Raw genomic sequence first — 20,985 nt, 5'->3', positions numbered from 1 at the left:
ACCCCACTCCAGTCTTGGCCTGGAGAATCCCATGGACAGAGGAGCCCAGCAGGCTAGAGTCCACGGGGTCGCAAAGAGTCGGACACGACCGAGCGACTGACACTGCCTGCACTTGTGCATCTTTACTTTGCTTAGAGGCCCTGTCCTGAACATGCTCTCTACCACTCCTGAATCGTTTAAAAGTGAAAAAGCACTTCGAAGTTCGGCCTGACCGCGACAATCACCAACTCGCCCCGCAAACATCCAGCCTGCCAGACACAAACGGAACTTGAAAGGATGAAGTACCCAGCAAGCATATGGGTTTTGTAAAACGCTCCATGGGCAGCTTCCTAGGAATGGAAAGGTCTCTGGCTTTGTTCAGTCATGAAAACATGTCCAAGTGGAAGTCAGCGGAGAGGACGGCTTGCAGTCAGGAGACGGGCGGCTGAGGCCTGCGTGGGGAGCAGGCTCCCAGGAGGGGTCTGCGCCCGTGGCTGGGCCTCCTGGCCCCCTGCACTGTCCGCGACGGGGCAGCGGGGACACGGTCACTCTGACTCAGCGGGGCCTGCGAGCCGAGCCTGCGCAAGGGTCGGAATCCTCTCCCCACGGGGGAGGCACTAGAGTCTCTCATGCTAGTGTGCTGAACAGGCTTCAAGCTGGATTTGTTTTTGAGATGCAGGGAAACTGCTTCACGTTCCAGAAGTCCCAGTGAAACAACCCTGCAAGGAGGTGGAAGGAGTTGCTCCTTCGGGACTCACATCTCTATCCACATGTCATTTTAATTGTTTAAATTTTCATGTATATATATAAGTCCATGGGATCGCAGAGTCAGACATGACTGAGCGACCAACACTTTCACTTTTTCACTTTCATAGTTGAGTTACGATGTTTGAGTTGCACAAGTTGATGCAGTTTACACATATTATTTTTGAAATTATTTTCCATGTTAGGTATTACATGATATCGACTATAGTTCCCTGTGCTCTGCAGTAAACCTTTGTTGCTTGTTGCACATCTGTCATTTTTTTTAATTAGAAACCTAGCATTCTATGCATACTGAGCCAAACAAGTGGAATCAAAATGTCACAAATTTTTTAGTTAGGCAAAAATTCGTAAGTTTTCTAAAATATATTCTGCACGTACTTTTTGAATGCTCTGGAGGAGGTGTGTGCAGGAGCAGCCACCAGGGCCAAACCACAGAGAGGGATTCCAGGAAGCCGCACGTGTTCTGGGGGATCCAGACTGCAGAGCCGCTGGGCGGGGGGCTCCAGAGTCGTGCATGCTCCCTGCTCACGGCGCTGCTTCTGCTGGTGGCACCCTGCACCCCGCACCCAGCCTGCACGCACAGGCTTTCCCACCTGGTGTGGCCCCGACCCTGCCTTGAGTCTCTTGCCCTGAAACCCAGCACCTCCTTTCCCCCCTTATGCAGAGGCCTGCAGGCCTGGCGCCATTCCTAGGAGTCGCACAGTCCCGACTGCAGCTGTGTGGCCTTGGGCAAGTTGTACAACCTCCCTGACCCCAGCCTTTTCTGTGCCAGTCGCTCAGCTGTGTCCGACTCTGTGCGACCCCCTGGACTGTATCCCACCAGGCTCCTCTGTCCGTGGGATTTTCCAGGCAAGAACACTGGGGTGGGGTGCCGTTTCCTCCTCTAGGGGATCTTCCCGACCCAGAAATCGAACCCGTGTCTCTTGCGTCTCCTGCACTGGCAGCTGGAATTTTTTTACCACTGCACCACCTGGGAAACCCCCACGCTACACTTGATCTTGGCCAAAAGGCCATAATATGTAATGTCGTTTATGAGTCACCTCACGGGGTTGGTGCAACAGTTCTCTCTACTCATCCCAGAAGTCGACTTTAAATAAATGCTGGGATGAGTGGTTTGACTGGGGTTGGATTGCTTGCTTCAGATGCATCCAAATACAAAATCGAAGCCAGAGGAATGAGGGCTGCTCTCATGAAAAAGCCCCATGCAGTGTCTGCAAAAGCTGTCCAAAGTTTGCACCATATTTATTGTAGGAAGCATGTTACACGTGGATCTACGATCCATGCTCTTGGCCAAGAGGTTCCCCCGGTGGAAATAACAATTTGTTAGAACCAAAGTCCTACCTGAAGGCTTCACCACCCCAAAGTTGAACTTATCCTTGTGACTTTAGGGGTAAATGAAGTTTCCAGGGGGATAGTTGCGTCTCTGAGCCATCGTACTAGGAGAGCATTTGCTGAGTCCTTGATCTGAAGCTCGGCATTGAGTGGGAGAGTCCCTTGGACAGCAAGGAAATAGTCCATCTGAAAGGAAATCAAACCTGAATATTCATTGGAAAGACTGATGCTGAAGCTCCAATACTTTGACCACCTGATACAAAGAGCTGACTCATTGGAAAAGACCCTGATGCTGGGAAAGATTGAGGGCAGAAGGAGAAGAGGGTGGCAGAGGATGAGATGGTTGGATGGCATCACTGATTCAATGGACATTGACTTAAGCAAACTCTGGGAGATGGTGAGGGACAGGGAAGCCTGGCATGCTGCAGTCCATGGGTTGCGAAAAGTCGGACACGACTTCGTGACTGAACAATGGCAATTGGGTGGAGGAGTGCACTGTCTCAGGGATGCCACGGTCCCCTGATCTCTCTGAGCGCAGGGCGCAGGGCTGGGTGGGGAGCAAGCAATAGCTGTGAGCTTGCATCATGGAGTTCAGCTCCAGCAGTCCTGCTCCCAGGTGTCAGAGCAGGAGGAGCCGTGAGGCAGGGCCTTTGGATGGGACACCTGTGCTGACCCGCTAGGGCCACGTGAGAGTCCCGGGCCGGCCCCTCTCCGAGGAGGAGATGGTGGAGGAGGCCTGAGTGTGGGTTAGAGCCCACCTTGGGTCCAGCCAGCCACGCCTGAGCCCCTCTGCAGGCGGGCCCCCAGGCTCCACTCGGCCAGCCTCGCATGTGTCTGAGCTCAGTCAGGAGGGCTGGTGGCCCGAGAAGTGCAGCTTCCAAGGCCTGCCGCCCCCCACTTCAGGGCCCGCCACTGTCCCCCAACTGGGCCTGCCGTCCCCCACCCGCAGCTGCCGCCCCCCGTCAGGCCCACCACCAGCCACACCGACGGCCTGGCTCAGGGTGCATGCGTCCTCTCATCCTCTCCTGCCTTGCTGGCGTCCACAGCCAGCTCTATTCCTGGCAAGGGGCCCTCGTAGGGGGTCAGCGGTCCCTGACCGTGGGGGGAGGCTGTGCTGACAGAAGGCTTTCAGCCCCTCCACCCACTCGAAGCCCGTCCAGGATCCCCCCTCTCCCTGGGAGTCGTCTGTTTCCGTCTGTCTGTCTGTGTGTATGTGCACGGGCTTCCGGGGTGGCTCAGACGGCAAAGAATCCGCCTGCAATGCCGGAGACCCAGGTTGGATTCCTGGGTCGGGAAGATCCTCTGGAGAAGGGATGGGCTACCCACGCCAGTATTCTTGGGCTTCCCTTGTGGCTCAGCTGGTGAAGAGTCCGCCAGCAATGTGGGAGACTCGGGTTGGATCCCTGGGTCGGGAAGATCCCCTGGAGGAGGGGCTGAAAACCCACTGCAGTGCTCTGGCCTGGACCCCCGCTTTCTCTTTCCGTCTGTCTCCGAGCCTCTTCCGGCCCTGCGCGTGAGTCCCTCGTCTGTGTGCCTCTGACTGCGTGTCTGCCTCTCTCTGTCCTCTGACTGTCTCTCCTCTGCTCTCCCTGTGAGTGCCCCTGTCATTCTCTGCATGTTTAAGGCCCATGTCGTTCTGGCGGCAGAGCACACGCCGTCAGAAGGCCTCCCTTGGGAGCATCTATCTAGAGGAGCAGCCACGCAGGCAAAGCTGCACCATGTGAACGAACCCGCGTCCAGGACCCGAGCGTGGCCCGTGCCCGCGGCCGCGTGCTCCTCATGAGGAGAGGTCTGCTCTCCTCCCTGGACGTGGGAGGACTGTCTGTGCGGACGAGGCTTGTCCGAGAGCTGGGCAGTACGCCCCGAGATGCATCTGTTTCCATTCTTGTTGAGTCTTTCCAGGTGAACTGAACTAAATCATAAACTGCAAAATGAAAGCAGACCTTCCCGTAGCACGCCCACATGACGCCCACTGAGCAGGTCACCACTACGCCCCCGCCCCTCCCGAGCGCGGTCTTTCTGGAAGGCGGGTGGGTCCGTGGTGTGCAGGGACTGTCACACAGTGACTCACTGGGCAGCTGGCAACAGGCTACGGCTTGTCCCGGGGTGCTTCTCTGCAGGGTGTGAGCGTCCCGGTAGGTAAAGAAGGGCTCTTAATAGCGACTCGCTTGCCGTGGACTGAGGACCCAGGACCAGCGGCGTCGAGGCGGGGGCGGCCGACGGGGTCCTGAGCCTGTCCTGGAGGGAAGGCCCGGCCCGGCGTGGTGCGCAGCTTTCAGAAGAGACGCCGTGCTGGTCTCTCCGCCAGTCCCGAAAGCAGGTGTTCGCGCCGGTCCGCCGCCCCTTGCTGCTCCGCCACTGGACACACGCCCTCCAGGTCCGAGGCCACTTTCAGCAAGTTCCTGTTAGGAATGTGCCTCTCTGCCCTCTGCCCACTCCACCCTGTCAGCACCTGCTGACTTAAACCAGCGGACGTCAGGGCCCCCGCCGGGTGTCCGGCTGCGGCGCTCCGCGAGCATCCGCCCGGTGCCCATCTCCAGCCTGTGAATTCACTCCGGGCGGCAGGGAGGGCAGTGGGTTCCTCCCGCCGGGCCCGTGTTCACAGGCCACGCGGCCGGCACAGCCCAGAGGGGGCCCTCCATGGCGCGGCGCACCTCCCTGCTGCCAGCCGCACCGGGTGAAGGCCACGCGCGCATCCGGGCAGGTCTGCACCCTGGCGAGGGGCCCACCCCTGTGGGCAAGGGTTCCAGAACAAGCGGCTCCTTCTGTCCCATTCCGTGTGGCATAAAAATAGTTTAGTGCCCTTCTTCATGTAGTGTAAAAAATACGATTTTAAAGAATTGACCCACCTTAAAATTCAATTCGAAGTGGCTGACTTTTAGAAAATGTTTATTTCCGCTGGTGATGGGTCTTGGCCGCTGCCCGTGGGCTGCTCTCCAAGTGCAGCGCGGGCCGCTGGCTGCGGCGGCTCTTCCTGCTGGGAGCGCGCCCTCTAGGCCGCCTGGCTCGGTATTTGGGCGCGGCAGTTGTGGTGCACGGGCTTAGCTGCCCAGTGGCACGTGGGACCTTCCCCGACCAGGGGTCGCACCAGTGTCCCCCCTATTGCAAAGTGCTGGACCAGTGGGAAGCCACTGGACCGTGAGGGAAGCGTGACTGCTTGGTTTTAGTATTTCTAAGGTCGTGAGACCCATCACTGTTCTCTAATTCCAGAACTGTTTATTACTCTGGCAAAAAAAAAAAAAAGTCCTGTACCGTTAGCAGTCACTGTCCACTTGCCTCTCTCCCCAGCCCCAATCCACTCCTGTCCCTACGGGTTTGTCTAATTTGGACATGTCATAGAAATGAAAGTGAAAGTGAAGTCGCTCAGTCGTCTCCGACTCTTTGCAACCTTATGGACTGTAACCCGCCAGGCTCTGCCCATGGGATTTTCTAGGCAAGAGTGCTGGGTGGGTTGCCATTTCCTTCTCCAGGAGCTCTTCCCGACCCTGGGATCAAACCCAGGTCTCCCACACTGCAGGCAGACTCTTTACCATCTGAGCCACCAGGGAAGCCCATAGCAGCATCACACAGTACGTGGCCCTTTACGCCTGGTATCTTTCATCCACTGTAACGTTTTCAAGGTGCCTCCATGTTGTAGCTCGTATCAACGCTTCATTCCTTTCTCTGGCGGCATGATACTCCATGGTGCGGATGGCACCCTACTATTAGCAGATAGACATTTGGGCCACTTCCACTTTGGGCTATTATAAATCACACTGATGTGAACATGTGTGGTCATGTTTCTGTATGAACCTGTGTTTTCAGTTTCCGTGGGTCACGTCTAGGAGCGGAATTGCCGGGCCCTGGGGGAACCACTTGCCTCTCTGAGGAAGCCCCACTCTTCTCCAGAGGCTGGGCTGTCTTCTTTTCCCAGGAGTGATGGGTGCGGTCTCTGCTTTCTCTCCTTCCTTGTCGGCACTGGCTATTGTCCACTTTTGCCGTGAAAGCCATGCTGGTTGGGGTGAAGTGATGTCTCATTGTGGTTTCCATTTGCATTTCCCTAAATGACTGATGAGCTGCTTGACCATTTGGAGATCTTTTGTGAAATATCTAGTCAAATCTCTGCCCATTCTTTAATTGGCCTATCCGTCTTTTTATTGTTGAGTTGTAATAATTACAGTATTTTTTGCTTGATGTGCTTTTGTTCCGACAAATTCCATCATAATGGGACGTTTCCCCCTAACAGTGAAAATAACATAAGCCCAGAGCAAGAAAGGACCAAGTGCCAGAAAATGCACGGCGCTCTCGCCAAAAGAAGGTAGTGGAATGAGGAAGGTCAGGAAGAAAAATGAAGTCACTTTGTTTTAAAGCCAGAACTCTGCAAGGCAGTTTCCTGCAGCCTCTGGGCCTGCGGGGTCCTGGGGGAGCCACCCTTTGAAGGAGGACAGCAGCCGTGGTCTCCTTCCTTGAACCCCAGAGCCTGAAGGGCAAATGCCTTTGTTGTTTACTCTCTCGGTCGTGTCTGACTCTTTGCAACCCCATGGACTGCAGCCTGCCAAGCTCCTCTGTCCATGGGATTTCCCAGGCAAGAATACTGGAGTGGGTTGCCATTTCCTTCTCTAGGGGAACTTCCTGACCCAGGGATTGAACCTGCATCTCCTACATAGGCAGAAGATTCTTTTTAACACGGAGGCACCTGGGAAGCCCCAAAATGCATCCACACACACACAAAGTGCTTTGCATGCGTTTAGAGAACTCTCCTGCTCACCAAAGCTGCTGTGAACGCGTGAGAGTATCAAGGAGCCGTTCTTATAATGCAGGCCTGTGTCTTATTTAAGACTCCTCAGCACCTTATAAAAAATGTCTGGTTCCCAAATGAATCAGCAAGTCAAAGATGAGATTTCAGGGTCTTCTACAGATACAGCTTTAGTCTCATGTTGGTTTATCATCTGAACCTGATGAACCAAATGGTACAATTATTTAACGTTTTCTTTTTTTAAGCACATTTTGCTATAGATGCACTGCTTGGCCCATTTCCACAGACACCTTTTGAGTCTCTGGACTGTTCTCACCTCCTAAGCCCACAGGTGGCCGAGTCCACAGGTGGCTGCGCTTCTCTCCAGACTGCAGCGACTACCCAGCCCCGGGGCAGTGAGACTAACAGAACCTCTAAGGTCCCACCGGGCAGCAGCCTCTGGTTCCGGCCTCGGGCACGTGGACAGGGCCCGCTGCCTTTGAGCTGGCCCCCTGGCTGCGGGGCCCCCAGAGCAATAGACGCCTTCGCAAATGAGGTTCAAACTCTGCCTTGCTCTAGAAGGGAAGGAACCCTTGGGGTTCTCATTTTTCTGCCCTCTCTCTTGCTCCTTAGGGCCCCGGCCTGATTTGCATCCTCAGCTCAATTTGCATCACAAAATACACCCGAACTTCCCTGGACCCGAGGAGGCCGGCGGGCCAGTCCTGTGTGGGCTTCTCATCTCCTGCCATCCGTTCTCTAGCAGGTTTCTGGTTACACCCAGATGACACTTGGATTAGGTTTCATTTTTATGTCCTTGGCTTGAGATGCAACGAGCCCCTCCCCCTGGGCCCAGAGAGCCTCCAAGGGGGAGCCCCCTTTCCTGTGGACCTTCGTGAAGGGTCCCACCGCCTCTCAGGCCCACGGGCCCCCACCTGCAGGCCAGGCAGCTGTGTGTCCTTCAGTTATATGCTTCAGTTGTCAAGGTTTTTTCTGTTTCCTTTTCCCCCCGAGCCCGGAATCAATACTTCAGGAGTAGAGGGGGTGGGAGGGGGAGGAAGCGCCCAGGGGACTGGAGTTTGCCACCGCCCACCACGGCTCTCCGCTCCAGACGGAACCTTCCAGACTCATTCAGCACAAAGTGGCTGCAGAGGAAATCCTGCCAGGCCAATGATAAGGCGGGAAGTGGAGTCACTTCCTCACCAGCTGCTGCGTCCAGGTAGACACAGCCCTGGCTTCCTCGCGTGTGCTGCGCGGGCCGCCGCGCCCCCTTTGATCTCAGCCCCGGTGGGCGTCCGGGCATCGCTGCGTCCCAGCTTCAGGCAGAGCCCTGCTCTCTGCCTGCAGGTGTCTCCCGCGTGGCTTCCTCTTCTGCTTCCCACCATCCCCGGTTGCCTGGGGCTTGGACGTCTGGGGAAACCGTGGGTCCTGCTCACAGCCCTGCTCTGAGGTGCTGCTCGTGGTGAAGCGTCCACCTGCCAACGCAGGAGACGTGGGTCCGATCCTGGGTCAGGAAGATCCCCTGGAGGAGGAGATGGAAACCCACTCCAGTGTACCTGCCTGGAGAAAACCCCACGGACAGAGGAGCCTGCAGTCCACGGGGTCGCAGGAGAGTCAGACACGACTGAGGGAGTGAGTGTGCGCAGACACTCATACCTCTTAGTAGACTCCAAGACGAGGGGCCACCCGCGGTCTCGATGTCCCCTGGAGGTCCAGGATCGACCCGGGCCTCTGACTGGCTCTCCTGCCCCTACAGAGGGCACCAGCATGGCCTCTATTGTCGTGCACAGACACTCATACCTCTTAGTAGACTCCAAGACAAGGGGCCACCCGCGGTCTCGATGTCCCATGGAGGTCCAGGATCGACCCGGGCCTCTGACGGGCTCCCCTGCCCCTACAGAGGGCACCAGCGTGGCCTGTATGGTCACGCAGTTACTGCTTTTGTCACCTCCACTCTGCATTCTCAGCCCTCACAAGACGGGGATCTCCCTGAAAGAGGGGCAGATGGTTCGGCGGGCTCAGAAAATGCCCCACCGCTTATACCTCCCTTAGAGACTCCAGGGCCTTCAGGTAGGATACTATTCAAAACTGTTGAATATCACAATGCCACCACCAACGTGGCACGGACACCGACCAGTCAGATCCAGCGCTGACCGTTCTGAATGATCTGAACTTGAGTTCTTCACCGGAAGACACTAGAAGCTGCTGCAGCAAAAAAAGGCATCTGATTTTGTTCCAGTGCAAAATTTACTTGTCCTTTGTATATGCTCCTTGTGAAAAACATCATCTATTAAGATGTTTGGAAAGCCTGGTCTACAGTAAGGTGTATTTCAGTTCCACAAGCATATGCTGAGTGCCTGACATGTGACAGAAACATGCTCCAGGGATCCAAGGATAAATAAAACCTGGTCCCTGCACCTCCAGGTGCTAATAGCTGAATGAGGGGGAGACAGACATGTAAACAGATGACCTTCAGAGAATACAGTGAACAGGGACTGGCTGAGGATTACTGAGCTCAGCCCAGGGACTTGGAGAAAGTTGCCTGCAGAACACGACTGCACCGCATTCCTGAGTGAACTGGATGAACTTATCAAGTGACAGAGCTGAGCAGGAAGCTGGGTGGGGAAAGCACTGGGAGCCTGCGTGCCATGTTGAAGGATCTGGATTGAAGCACGCAAGTGACAGACTGGATCCTGAATGGACCCTCTGGCTGCAGCAGGGAGAGAAGACTGAGGGCAGGGCGCTGGACTAAAGGCAGAGAAGTCAGGTGGGAAATCCCAGCGCTGACCCTGGGGAGAGCAGGCGGTGAGGCTGGAGAAACAGTGCGGGGTCGGATCAGTGGCTCATGTCCTGCCCTGTAGAGCTCGCCTTGCCCGTGCCACCACAGAGCTCTCCAGCCTGGCCTCACACTGCAGGAGCTGCAGCGTCTGGATCTTTGTCCCCAGTGGCTTTCTCCGACCCCTGTGCCTATGCACGTGACCAGCCAGAAGTGCTGGAGTCGGGAAGCCTCCACGGGAGCAATCCTGAGCCAGGGAATGGGAGGAGTCGGTGTATACACACCCCAGCTCCCTAGACACTTGGTGGAATGCCGGAAGGTGCGAGTTCTGCACTGGCCCTCAGGTGGGAGGCGACCCCCGTGGAGACAAAATGACGGAGCCGCGGGTAACAGAAAATACCAAAGGCGTCTGATGGCAGTGTGTGGCTCCCTCTCAGCGCCATCTGATTTTCTCCTTGCTTCTGCTCCATGCGGAGCAGAAATGGCGGCAGGCCTCCATCTACTTGTGTTTCCCATGCGTGTGGACGCACACGAGTCCATTCTCTAGACCAGGATCTATTTAAGGGCAGGATGGCTTGCCCACTTAGGCTCTCCCATGATCGTAGAAGGCATCCACAGTCAGTGCAAAGACTGGAATGTACCTGAATTTCCCATGTGTTTACAGCCGACCAAGGTCACCTTTCGCTTTCCCTGTGAGTGCTGAGAGCCAGGGAGGAGCGGGGAGCCTGGGCGTGCTGTTCCACTCAGTGTCACGGTGGGGGCGTCTTTCCTTCAGTAAATACAGGGCACAGTGTTTAGTGACTGATCCATATTCCATTGGGACTCCCTGGTGGCTCAGTGGTAGAGAACCCGCCTGTCAGTACAGGAGGGGTGGGTTCTATCCCTGATCAGGAGGATCCCCTGGAGGAGGGAATGGCAACCCACTCCAGTATTCTAGCCTGGGCAATCCCATGGACAGGGGAACCCGGCGGGCTACAGTCCATGGGGTCACAAAGAGTCAGACACGACTGAGCGACAACATATTCATTGTCACATTTTCAGATATTTTTGTTTTAAAGTTTTATTAATTTTTTCAAGATAAATAATTAGAAGTAGAATCACTAACACATGAACGGTATTTTTAAAGTTTCTGTTGCGCATTTCCAAACATGAACGGCCTCTCCACTTACCTGCTCCTGAGAGCCCCTGGGTTGTGTGAGGGTATCTGGGCTCCCACCCCCATCCCCACACCATCCTTTTCAGCAGAACTCAGTGGTGTTCTTCAGTTCTTGCCATTCTGATTCATTTGTTTTTAAATCTCATTTTATTCGGAACCAGGTTTAAATGAAACTTTTTGAAGGATCTGAAGGGGAAAGGAAAATCTTGGAGAGTGGGCTGCCTTGAGGAAGGTGTCGGGGGGACAGGATGTGGGAGGGATGGGGCTGAGTGGTCTCAGCGCAGGGAGGGGACACTCTGACCCTCTCCCCCTCACCTTCACTGACTTGAGCTGTCTGTTCCTACCTGGTCCGTCCACACCTCCCTGACAAGACTCCCAGCCCTACAGCCAGGGCCTGGGGTTGGGGCATTAGCTGCCCTGCTCCTCTGAGGTCTGTGCTGCTGGAACTCAGACTCCAGCGATCTGTGGCCTCTGAACGTGAAGTCTGTGTGGAAGCTGTCTGCAAAAAGGCCTCCAGAGCTGGGGCGCTGCCTGCCTCCCCTCTGAGGTCGGGGGCTAACAGAAGAAGGGGCCCTCCCCTGGAGACCCGCTGTGCCCATCCCTGAGGCCGGGCAGTCCCGCGTGCACCCCGAACACACAGGCGGGGGTTTTGTCCAAATCACGTGACGAGGGCCCAGGTTTTCTTCTTCCCTCTTTGTTGCTTTTAATACATAAAATGAGCATGTGTTTATTTAAAACAGCTTTCAGACTTAAACAAATAATGACAGACTGTTCAAACAGACTTCGGAAATCACCCTGATCAGGATGTTTGAAAAAGCAAGAAGACTCCTCCATGAAAATAGCTTTTGGAGCTTCACTCCTGAAACCACAGGGTCTGCTCTGCACTTTAGAATCATAGATGGGCAGATTACAGGGGCTAGATTCCATCTCAGGGGCGAAGGGGGGGCATGCGTTAAATGCCGCCTCTCAGCCCTACAGCCTGACTTCAGAATCTATGAGGAAGTGGAGCTGGGCGTGTGTTATCGCTAACAGTTTTCCACCAGAACACATCATGTGTGTGCATTTGAATTCACGATTTCTTTAGAAATCACCAAGTATCTTGAGAACCAAGAGCTGACACCTTAGAGGGAGCTGGTTGATTGTTTCTGGAAATTAGCAGGCTCAGCAGACCGCCTGGAGGCCAGGGCAGTTTGAGGAGGATCATAGCAGGTTAGCAAGAGGACAGACCAGAGAGCATGGGGATGTTTCCTCTAGTTCACGCTCGGGGCCACGTTTACAAATGGCCCGAGTCACCTACGTTTATCTTCACAACAACCAGTTTTATGGGTGAGATAAATGAAGCTCAGCCTCGGGTAATTTGTTCAAGGTCACAGGCAATAAAATGTCAAAGCTACGATTCCACGCAGACCTCCTCCCTTGAGCTCAGGGCTCGTTCCCAGATCCCTCTGTGTTCATGCTTTGGGTTAAGAGATACTATGTTAGCTCATCCCACTTCAGAAATGATTTCTTTCTTTGTAATGCACATCAGAAATGGGCCGTGAAGCACAGTTATTTATACAAGGGGCTGGGGCTGGGCAGGGGGAGGTCTTCCGGCCCTGGGGGTGGGTGCTGGGAGAGGCGTCTCGCCTGCCTGCAGGTCGAGCACCAGGCAAAGCCGGAGTCTCCCTGCTTCCCCGTCTCCCGAGGGGCACCTGGTCTGGAAGGGCCAGGTGGCCGAGGCTTAGTCTCTTCCTATGCCGCCAGAGACTGCTCCATCGATAACTAAAGGGACGCAGGGCCCGGCCGCTGAGCCTCCGGACACTGAGCTGAAGTGCCTCCTGCCCGCTGCGCTCTGCTGAGGAGCGGGGGCGCCTCTGGCTGGTGTGGCGGAGGCTCCGGCCCTCCCATCGTTAGGGAAAACAGCACAGAGGGGAGGGCAGTTAGACGCCGGCCGCTGTGTCTGTGGGGCCCGGGGTGCTCTCCGCAAGAGGCAGGTTTCTCTATGTTGGTCCTGACCCCTTCCTGCCCCGTCTACCCCCCTGACATGTAGGGAAGGCTGGTGTCCTGACAAACAGTCGTGATTGTTAGCTCAGCTCTGGGCCAAGGGCAACAAGCACATGTGTCATTTATGTCTATTGCCTTGCTTTGCTAAGACTCAAACTTAGAAAACTGTTTAACAATAGATTAAAATAGAAGAAAACCCTTGCGCCCTCTCCTGGTAAAAGTTAATCCAGTACCTCCGAAGGTAGAGCTCACCCACTTCTAGGGGAGCAATTACTTGTCCAGGCTAACTATCTTGCGCTAATTTGACCAAAGCTACTGACACACTAGAGGGACCCTCTTTCTGAGGGCTGTGATTACAGAGTTTCTTCTGAACCTTCTTCACAAGGCTTCTCAGCCTCAGCACCACTGGTCTTTTCGGGGGGTGATTCTTGTGCCAGGGCCGTCCTGTCCCGCGTGGGGTACTGAAGAGCACCCCTGGTCTCTGCCATTAGATGCCAGCAGCGCCCCCCTCCCCCAGACCGTGACTACCAAAGAGGTGTCCGGTGGGGGGCAGGACCACCCCAGTGAGACCCACTGCCCCAAACCCTTGCCTGCCTTTGTGGTTTCGTTTGTTTGGTTTTTGTTTTCATGTTTTTCTGGCTGCACAGCTTGTGGGGTCTTAAGTTCCACAACCAGGGGCTGAACCCATACTCTCGGCAGTCAGAGTGCAGAGTCTTGCCCACTGGGCTGCCAGGGCGTTCCCTCTTGTCTGCTTTGTGTAAAAGGCGCCAAGGCCACTGCGGCAGTGAGAGTGACGGTGGCTCAGCACAGACCCTTCAGGACTGTGGGGAGCGATTTCCATCAACTGAGTTCAACTCTGGGAATTTGTCTCAAAACAGAAAACAAAAACAAAACCCAAATCCCAACACGCAGATAAGAATTTACAAACAGCCGCTCTGTAACACAGGGAGCCCAGCCTGGCACTCTGATGGCCTAAAGGAGGGGAAAGGGGGAGGAGAGCGGGGCTCAGGAGGGAGGGAATATTTGAGCGGTTGTATGTTGTTTAGCAGAAATCAGTACTACGTTGTAAAGCAATTATCCTCCTGGATAAAAGAACTGGTTAAATAAAGTACAGCATAGATACAGATAAATAAATACATGTGGTGGAAAATTATGCAGTCGTGAAAAATAATTGTGCATGTTTATATTTAATAACACAGGAAGTTCCCCTAATGATGCCTTAAATGTTCACCTTCGAGATTACTGCCAATATTTCCAGAGGTGGTTGTATGTAAAAGGAATAATTTCAAACAGGCAGAGTATCTGGGCAATGTATTAGGCCAAATACAGAATTCAAACCAATGTCTGATGTTAGAAAACCTTAGTCATTAATTGAACAAACATTTCTCAAACACCTACATGTACTAAGATCACGCACAGCACTGGGAGACAAAAATAATACCTGATCCCTCGACCGCAATCCTTGCCCCAACAGACAAAAACATAGAAAACATCATCACACCCTCCTCACACAGTGGTGCTGGACATCTCTGTATGCTACCGTCTCCCTTAGTGAAATTGTGTGCTCTAATTCCAGGTTTGGGGGGCTAATTGGAACTATATCTTGTTTTCCCCTTCATACCTGATTAATCCACCAAGGGAAAAACACTTCATTTACTGCTTTATATATTCAGATGTGCATGCATGCATGCTCAGTCTCTTTAGTCGAGTCCAATTCTCTGTGACCCAAAAGACTGCAGCCCACCAGGCTCCTCTGTCCATGGGATTTTCCAGGCAAGAATACTGGAGTGGGTTGCCATGCCCTCCTCCAGGGGATCTTCCTGACCCTGAGGATTGAACTGCTTGCGTCTCCAGCACTGCAGGCAGATTCTTTACCCAACTGAGTCACCTGGGAAGCCCATATATTCAGATAGAGTTGTCCAAATACTCATTGGGTCCAAACACAGAATCTAATCTTCCCCAACAAATCTAAGAAATGAGCATTCAATGGTCTCAGCGTTTTCTTACAGCACAAGAACAAAGTAAAGGACTCTTTAAGATGGGTATGAAGAATAAAGACGGTAACGCATGTCAGGCATTTGTTACAAGTGCCTGGCCTATAGCAAGCACTCAGTAAAGGAGTAGTTGGCATTTTTTAAAAAATTATTTTTATGACTGTCCATGCTAGCTAAAATTGCAAAGCCTCCAGTGTTTCTACTGCTTTTGCTGTTTTATTTTTCCCCTTAGCACTTAGCACTCTCTAATACACTTTACAATACATGTAAGTTTTGTTTACTGTCTATCCCACTTCACTGGATCAAAAACATTTGAGTTTTTGGTCTGTTTCACTCATGGGTGTATCACTGCTGTGCCTGGTATGTGCATAAGGTCTCAATAAGTATTTCCTGAATGAAAGTGAAAAGAGTGGGTCTGAAATCATTATCCCCAAAGCACATTTGACCTTTGCCCTCACCCTTCTGAAGGTACAAGGCACTTCAGATGCCTCTCCCCTGTGTCGGCTGGCACTGCGCTGGCACTTTTTTGGTTATAGTAACAGGAAATATTTAATACTCTAATACTCTTTTTCTCCTGCCCTCTCCCCCTCTGCAGGACGCCTTTGTGGAGCTGTATGGCCCTAGCATGCGGCCCCTGTTTGATTTCTCCTGGCTGTCTCTGAAGGCACTGCTCAGTCTGGCCCTGGTGGGCGCTTGCATCACCCTGGGTGCCTATCTGGGCCATAAGTGAAGTCAACAGGCCTGCCACAAACAAATATGCAAAAGGTTCATGAAAGCAGTAGAAATAATATGCATTGTCACTGATGCACCACTGAAGCAAAGCTGTGGTCTCGTAAAAAGAAAAAAAATCAACCAACCAACCAACCAAGCAACAACAACAACAACACAAACAGCTTTCCGGCTCAACGTTGAATCAGCTACTTACTGCCAAAGGGAAATACAATTTATTTTTTACATTATTAAGAAAAATAAGATTTATTTATTTAAGAAAGTCCCGTTGAATCTCCTGTCTTTGGAAAGCCCACCACTGATTACTAAGCCCCACCTGGACGGCTCTACCTGGCTCTCCTGTGCCTGTAAACACAGATCTCTGTTCCTTACTGCTGGCTGGACTGACTCAACCAGCTGAAAAGCAAACAAACTGACAAAGGACCTGACTGTTCCAGAAGCCGGGTTTCTGGCTGTTGGAGGTTAGGCAGAAGGTGTTCATGTGCTTTTTTTTTTTTTTGTGGGGGGTGGGGGTAGGTGCATGGAGGTTGTGTTTTTAGAGGGAAGGTGCTCGGAGGGGAGGCCTTTCTTCCCTGGCCTGAAGAAGGGGCACTGCACATATGGTACACACCAGGTTGGAAGAAACAAAAATTGGGAACTTATACTAGCATGAATGTCCATACTCGCTACCATTGCAAAGCCTCCAGTATTTCCACTGCTTCTGCTCTTTGATTTTCCCGTGAGCACTTACCACTGTCTAATACACTCGACGATACATGTAAATTTTGTTTCCTGTCTGTCCCGCTTCACTGGGTCAAAGACGTTTGAGCTTTTGGTCTATCTGGACTTCGTATTTGCCAAGACCTCCACCCCAAAGGACCACGATGGGGAAATGCCCTTAAACCATAGGAGAGTATTTTTTTAAGCTACCGATTGTGCCGAGAAGCGTTTTAGCAATTTACACAGTATCATCCAGTACCTTAAGCCCTGACGTGCTTCTTCACACACCGTGGCTCCGGGCGCCGGCCTCTGCGCCTGGCCGCGGCCTGGCCCTGGCCCCGGGCCTTGCGACGAGCGCGCCCGCGGAGCGGAGGGAGGCCCGGCCCCGGGAGGCGCCGTGGAGGAGGCCGCGGGGGCCGGAGAGACGCGCGGCGCGCACCGCGACAGATCCGAAAGACTGCGGGGAGGCTCGTAAATCCTGAAGGGAGCGCCGAAATGGATGAACTGACCTGTGTCTGTGGAATTAGGACATAAAGCATCACCTTGTCACTGTAGTTTGGTTTTATTTGAAAACCTGGCAGAAAGGGAAGCGGGTGGGGCGGGCAGGGAAGCTCCAGGTGTGGAATGTGGGGATTAGCTATATATCCTGGGGCGTTAAAAAAGGAAAAGAGAGAAGTCAGTGCTGGAAAACGCTAGAGGAGTAGCAAAAGAAGAAAAATCTCCAGCTTATAAACTACAGAATTTTTTCTTCAAGTTTAGACTCAGCCTTGAGACGTATGTGGAATAACTGTGGCATTATTGCATTATAGCATTTATCTGTACACCATTTATCTGTATTAACTTTGGAATGCACTTGTATTCAATGTTTAATGCTGTGGTTAATATTTCGAAAGCTGCTTTTAAAAAAAAAGATACATGCATCTCAGCATCTTTAAAAAAAAAAAACTGTATTTAGTTATGGCCTCTACACTAACTGTTAGCAAAATGATCATTTTTCCCATGTGACATTTTTGGCTCTTAATTCTTTAAAAGCATTTCTGAGGAGGTGAGATAAGCCCTGGTTCTCAGCTACCTGAGAAATCCTGGAGCTTGCTGGCCACTCAGCCACTTTGTGTCAATCAGTCTACATCCACTTCCATGTCAACAGAATTGTTTATTGTGAGGGACAGTATCTGTTGTCCCTTCAACCCTTTTCCTTTAGGTTCACCTGTCTTGGCCGAATCAGAATTTAACGTACATACATGTTTGGTTAAACCCATGAGGTTCATTCACTTGGAAATCCAGATGGAAAATGACCAGGGGATTAAATTCTGGCTCTGATGGTTTGACCCTTAAAGATGGTTTCTGGGGCCTGTTTCCATGGAAACCTATTAAGAGGCCTCCAACTCTCCTTCCATAGGGTCCTTCTCCGTGGCCATCCTCAAGTGCTTCCTGAAATGCAGTGGCACTTAGGCCCCACGCCGAGAAAGCAGGAAACCCATGGTATGAAGCCAGACCTCCCTGGTGGGCCTCAGGGAACAAGACGATCAGACCTTTGAATGATTCTAATTTTTAAGCAAAATGTTATCTTATGAAAGGTTTACACTGTCAAAAGTGATGAATATGGAATATCAAATTCTGTGCTGCTATCCTGCCAAGATCATTGTAATGGAGTCGGTTTGCAGTACACTCCAAGTGGCGAGCTCCTCCAAGCTGCTTTAGAAGTAACCATGAAGAGCACGGACATTTTTAATATAAAACTTGTTTGTCTTTGGTTATTGTTGTTGTTGTTATTGTTCAAATTGAGATTTGCAGAGTATTCTAAAAATGTATATATAAAAAAGGTCATAGAGGCTAATTTCAGGCTGGTTTCCTTTTGCTGTGGGATTCCATTATCTGGTTTTAATGCTAAGTGTTCCTGGTTACCTGACCCCAAAACTGTACAGTATTGTGGCTGCACTCTCTCGAAGAGATCAGACCTTTGAATGATTCTAATTTTTAAGCAAAATGTTATCGCTAAGAGTAGTTGAAGTTGCATTTTTCTTGTTAAAAGTGTTAGCAGCAATGAATGTGTATAAAAGCCTGGGCTAGTCAGTTTTTTCCTCCTCCCTTTTTGCATTGTCTCAATTATCTTGCAGTTGGACAGCAGAGACTGAATCCCTACCTATTTGATGTGGAGGAAGGATTCACACCAGAATTGCCCTCAGCGTGGTACACAGGCCACCCAGGTCAGGGTTCAACAGAACATGTGCACTTCCCAAATGGAGTTCAAGGGTTCTAAAAAAAAATAAAAACCACAAGGATCAAGGCACCCAAGAACTTCCCGGGTCCTCCCAAGCCCTTGCTGCACAGACAACCTGAAAGAGGGATTAAAATGACAACTCGCATCTTCTGCAGCAAACAGCTCATCTCAGATTTTACAGTGGCTGAAAAGTCTTATGGGCTTGAGATTTGGATTAAAGTCACATTCTGAAAGAAGGAAGCACTTTGCTATGGTTCAAACCAAAACCCAACACCCTCTGCGCCAGCCCACTTACCTCTGCCTACTCAGATGTAACCTCCATTTAAATGCGACTTCTGTTTCATTAGCACATGTTTATGCTTATCGTTTAAAGACCTAGTCCTGGCCCAGTGTGGGAGATTAGGGAGTGACTGTAAATCAAGAGAAGTTCTAATAAGTAGGGTTAAACTTAAGTATGTAGGGCAGTCCCAATACACGTCTGGCTTTTTCACATCAGGGATCTATGGGATGAATTGCAAATTGTCTGTATTGGAATTAAACTTACGCTAAAGTGACAGATTTATACATGTGAACTTAAATTCTAATTTCAATTATACTTTAAAGGCAGCGGCTGTTTTTATACTTCCTTATCACTTATAGTTAGTAATGTATACCTCCTCTATCAGAAAAAAACAGGAAGGGCTTGAAATATAAGCCATTCTAAGGAAATTAGGGAGTCAGTTGAAATTCTATTCTGATCTTATTCTGTGGTGTCTTTTGCAGCACAGACAACTGTGGCTACACATTTCTTAAGAAATACAATTGTACTTTGTCAGGGTTATGAACATTCCAGTCAGATCTTTATTGTTACTCAATTTGAATCTTCCCAGGGATTTTTTTTTTTTTAATTATTATGGGACAAAAGACATTTGTTGCAGGGGTGGGAGGAAGAATTTTCAAATGAGCAAAACATTCTCAAGATTGGATCAGGGTGTGGAGTCTTTCAGAACAGCCAGGACTGTAGGATATGTACTAGAACCAAGTGAGAACTTCACAAGGATCAATGTGATGCCTCCGGGAAAGACTTTATGCAACAAACAAGAAACACTTTTAAGTTCTGTGGTTTATTTAGCTTCTAGAGACAACAGAACAACTCAGAGTCCAGCTCTGTATGACAAAGCAGATGAACCAAAATTCTAAACATCTGCCATCAATGGTATTAATTTCAAGCCTGGATATGTCTAATGGCTATTTAAACAATAAATTTGCAATTTTTAACCAATGGGATAGTTAATGAAAACCTTCTGGTTGGTAGGGACATCTATTTCTAAATGCTTTATTGTGCACAGTATGGGGCGTGGGGGGTGGGGAAGTAAGGCTGAATTGGGTAAGTAATAATAATAATACAAGTCCCTTATCCTTACCCAAAGAATCATTCGGCTCCATGTCTGTGCTCATAAGACTAGCATTAGACAGCCATGAAATATACATCTCCCGGGGCAGAAAGAAAAACCACATGGAGTATGAATGGTATTGCCCCAATTCATCATAACTACCCCAGGAAAATAACTGGAAGCCAATACATGTCCTATTGATGACAAGGTTGTTTTGGGTCCCAAGGTAAGCTCAGCAGACAAAAACACTTGTGGAAGATGGAATGGCTTAATCAAAAGATCCAGGCCTGTTACTAAATATGACTATAGTGTATTAGTAACTCTGTATTCCTAAACCTTTTAGGGAATCTGCAGTGGGCCTTCCAGCCAGCTCACTTCATTGTTTTTGCCTCTTGGGTAGTGTTTGAAGGTGTGATAGCCTATCACATTTCTTTGGAGGAAGCCTGTTTTTATTATACTATCTTCTTAAGTCTTCAACCAAATTTTGCTTTTGTTTTGAATTACTGAGATTATTTTCATTTTCAATAAAATAAATGTGTAAAAAGTGGTTTTGTATTGGAAGCTTTTGTTAGCGAGATGTTCCCACTTCTCCCTTCCATGGGCTGTTTGTAAGATGGATATTTCTTGGGGGTGGCTGACATCCTGCAACACTGTACACACACACACAGAAAAACATGCTAAGTGAGCTTTAGATAGTTAAGATAAAGTAAGTCTCTAGTTGACCAGCGTTAAATATCATGAGGTTTTCTCTGTTATTGGGGAGAGCCATGCTGCCACTCAACTCTCCTTGTCCACTTAATATTGTGAAGAAAAATAAAGTACCATGTAAGATAGTGGTTGTGCCCTGGAATTATTTGTAATGCGGTAATGTGATTTTGCTCCATCATTCAAAGAACTTAACAAGCCAGAAGAGCCACTGGGAACCTAAAGCCCTGGGGGCTCAGGCTATGGATCTGTCCTTCTGGAGAAGCCACCTTAGAAGGAGGCTTTATTTCTTGGTTACTCACCCTCCTGGTGTGGCCCAAGGTGGACCAGCCTTGAGTTCTACTTCTGGAGGAAGCCGTTGTGCCTGCTGGCCGTGTTCCTTCATACCAAGTGAGGATCCCAGCCTCTGTGTTGCATAAGATTGTATGGAAGGGGGAGAAAGAATCTAAAAGTTACGGTTTGAAGTGAGTGTTTTAAGATAACCAAAGCAATCACTTGCTTTGGAACATAAAAACCTTAAATAGCAGGGCACCTGTTGTTGTTCAGGGGCTGGACTGCAGCA

At 50.8% G+C, this 20,985-nt stretch overlaps 1 protein-coding gene across 1 annotated transcript in view; it reads left to right on the top strand.

Annotated features, from left to right (window-relative positions):
- The window catches only part of BCL2 (BCL2 apoptosis regulator), a 198,371-nt gene extending 178,109 nt beyond the window's left edge, over positions 1–20,262 (top strand). The window contains exon 2 of the mRNA XM_055417494.2: positions 15,292–20,262. Within this exon, the coding sequence (XP_055273469.1) occupies positions 15,292–15,426 (135 nt within the window). The 3' untranslated portion in view covers positions 15,427–20,262. The remainder of the gene's footprint in view (positions 1–15,291) is intronic.
- Positions 20,263–20,985: the final 723 nt, after the last annotated feature.

The sequence above is a fragment of the Moschus berezovskii genome, chromosome 28 (genome assembly GCF_049115385.1).
Source record: "Moschus berezovskii isolate FMDL1 chromosome 28, NW_MosBer_1.0, whole genome shotgun sequence".
Classification (NCBI taxonomy): domain Eukaryota; kingdom Metazoa; phylum Chordata; class Mammalia; order Artiodactyla; family Moschidae; genus Moschus; species Moschus berezovskii.
This window is presented reverse-complemented; position numbering and strand designations above follow the sequence as displayed.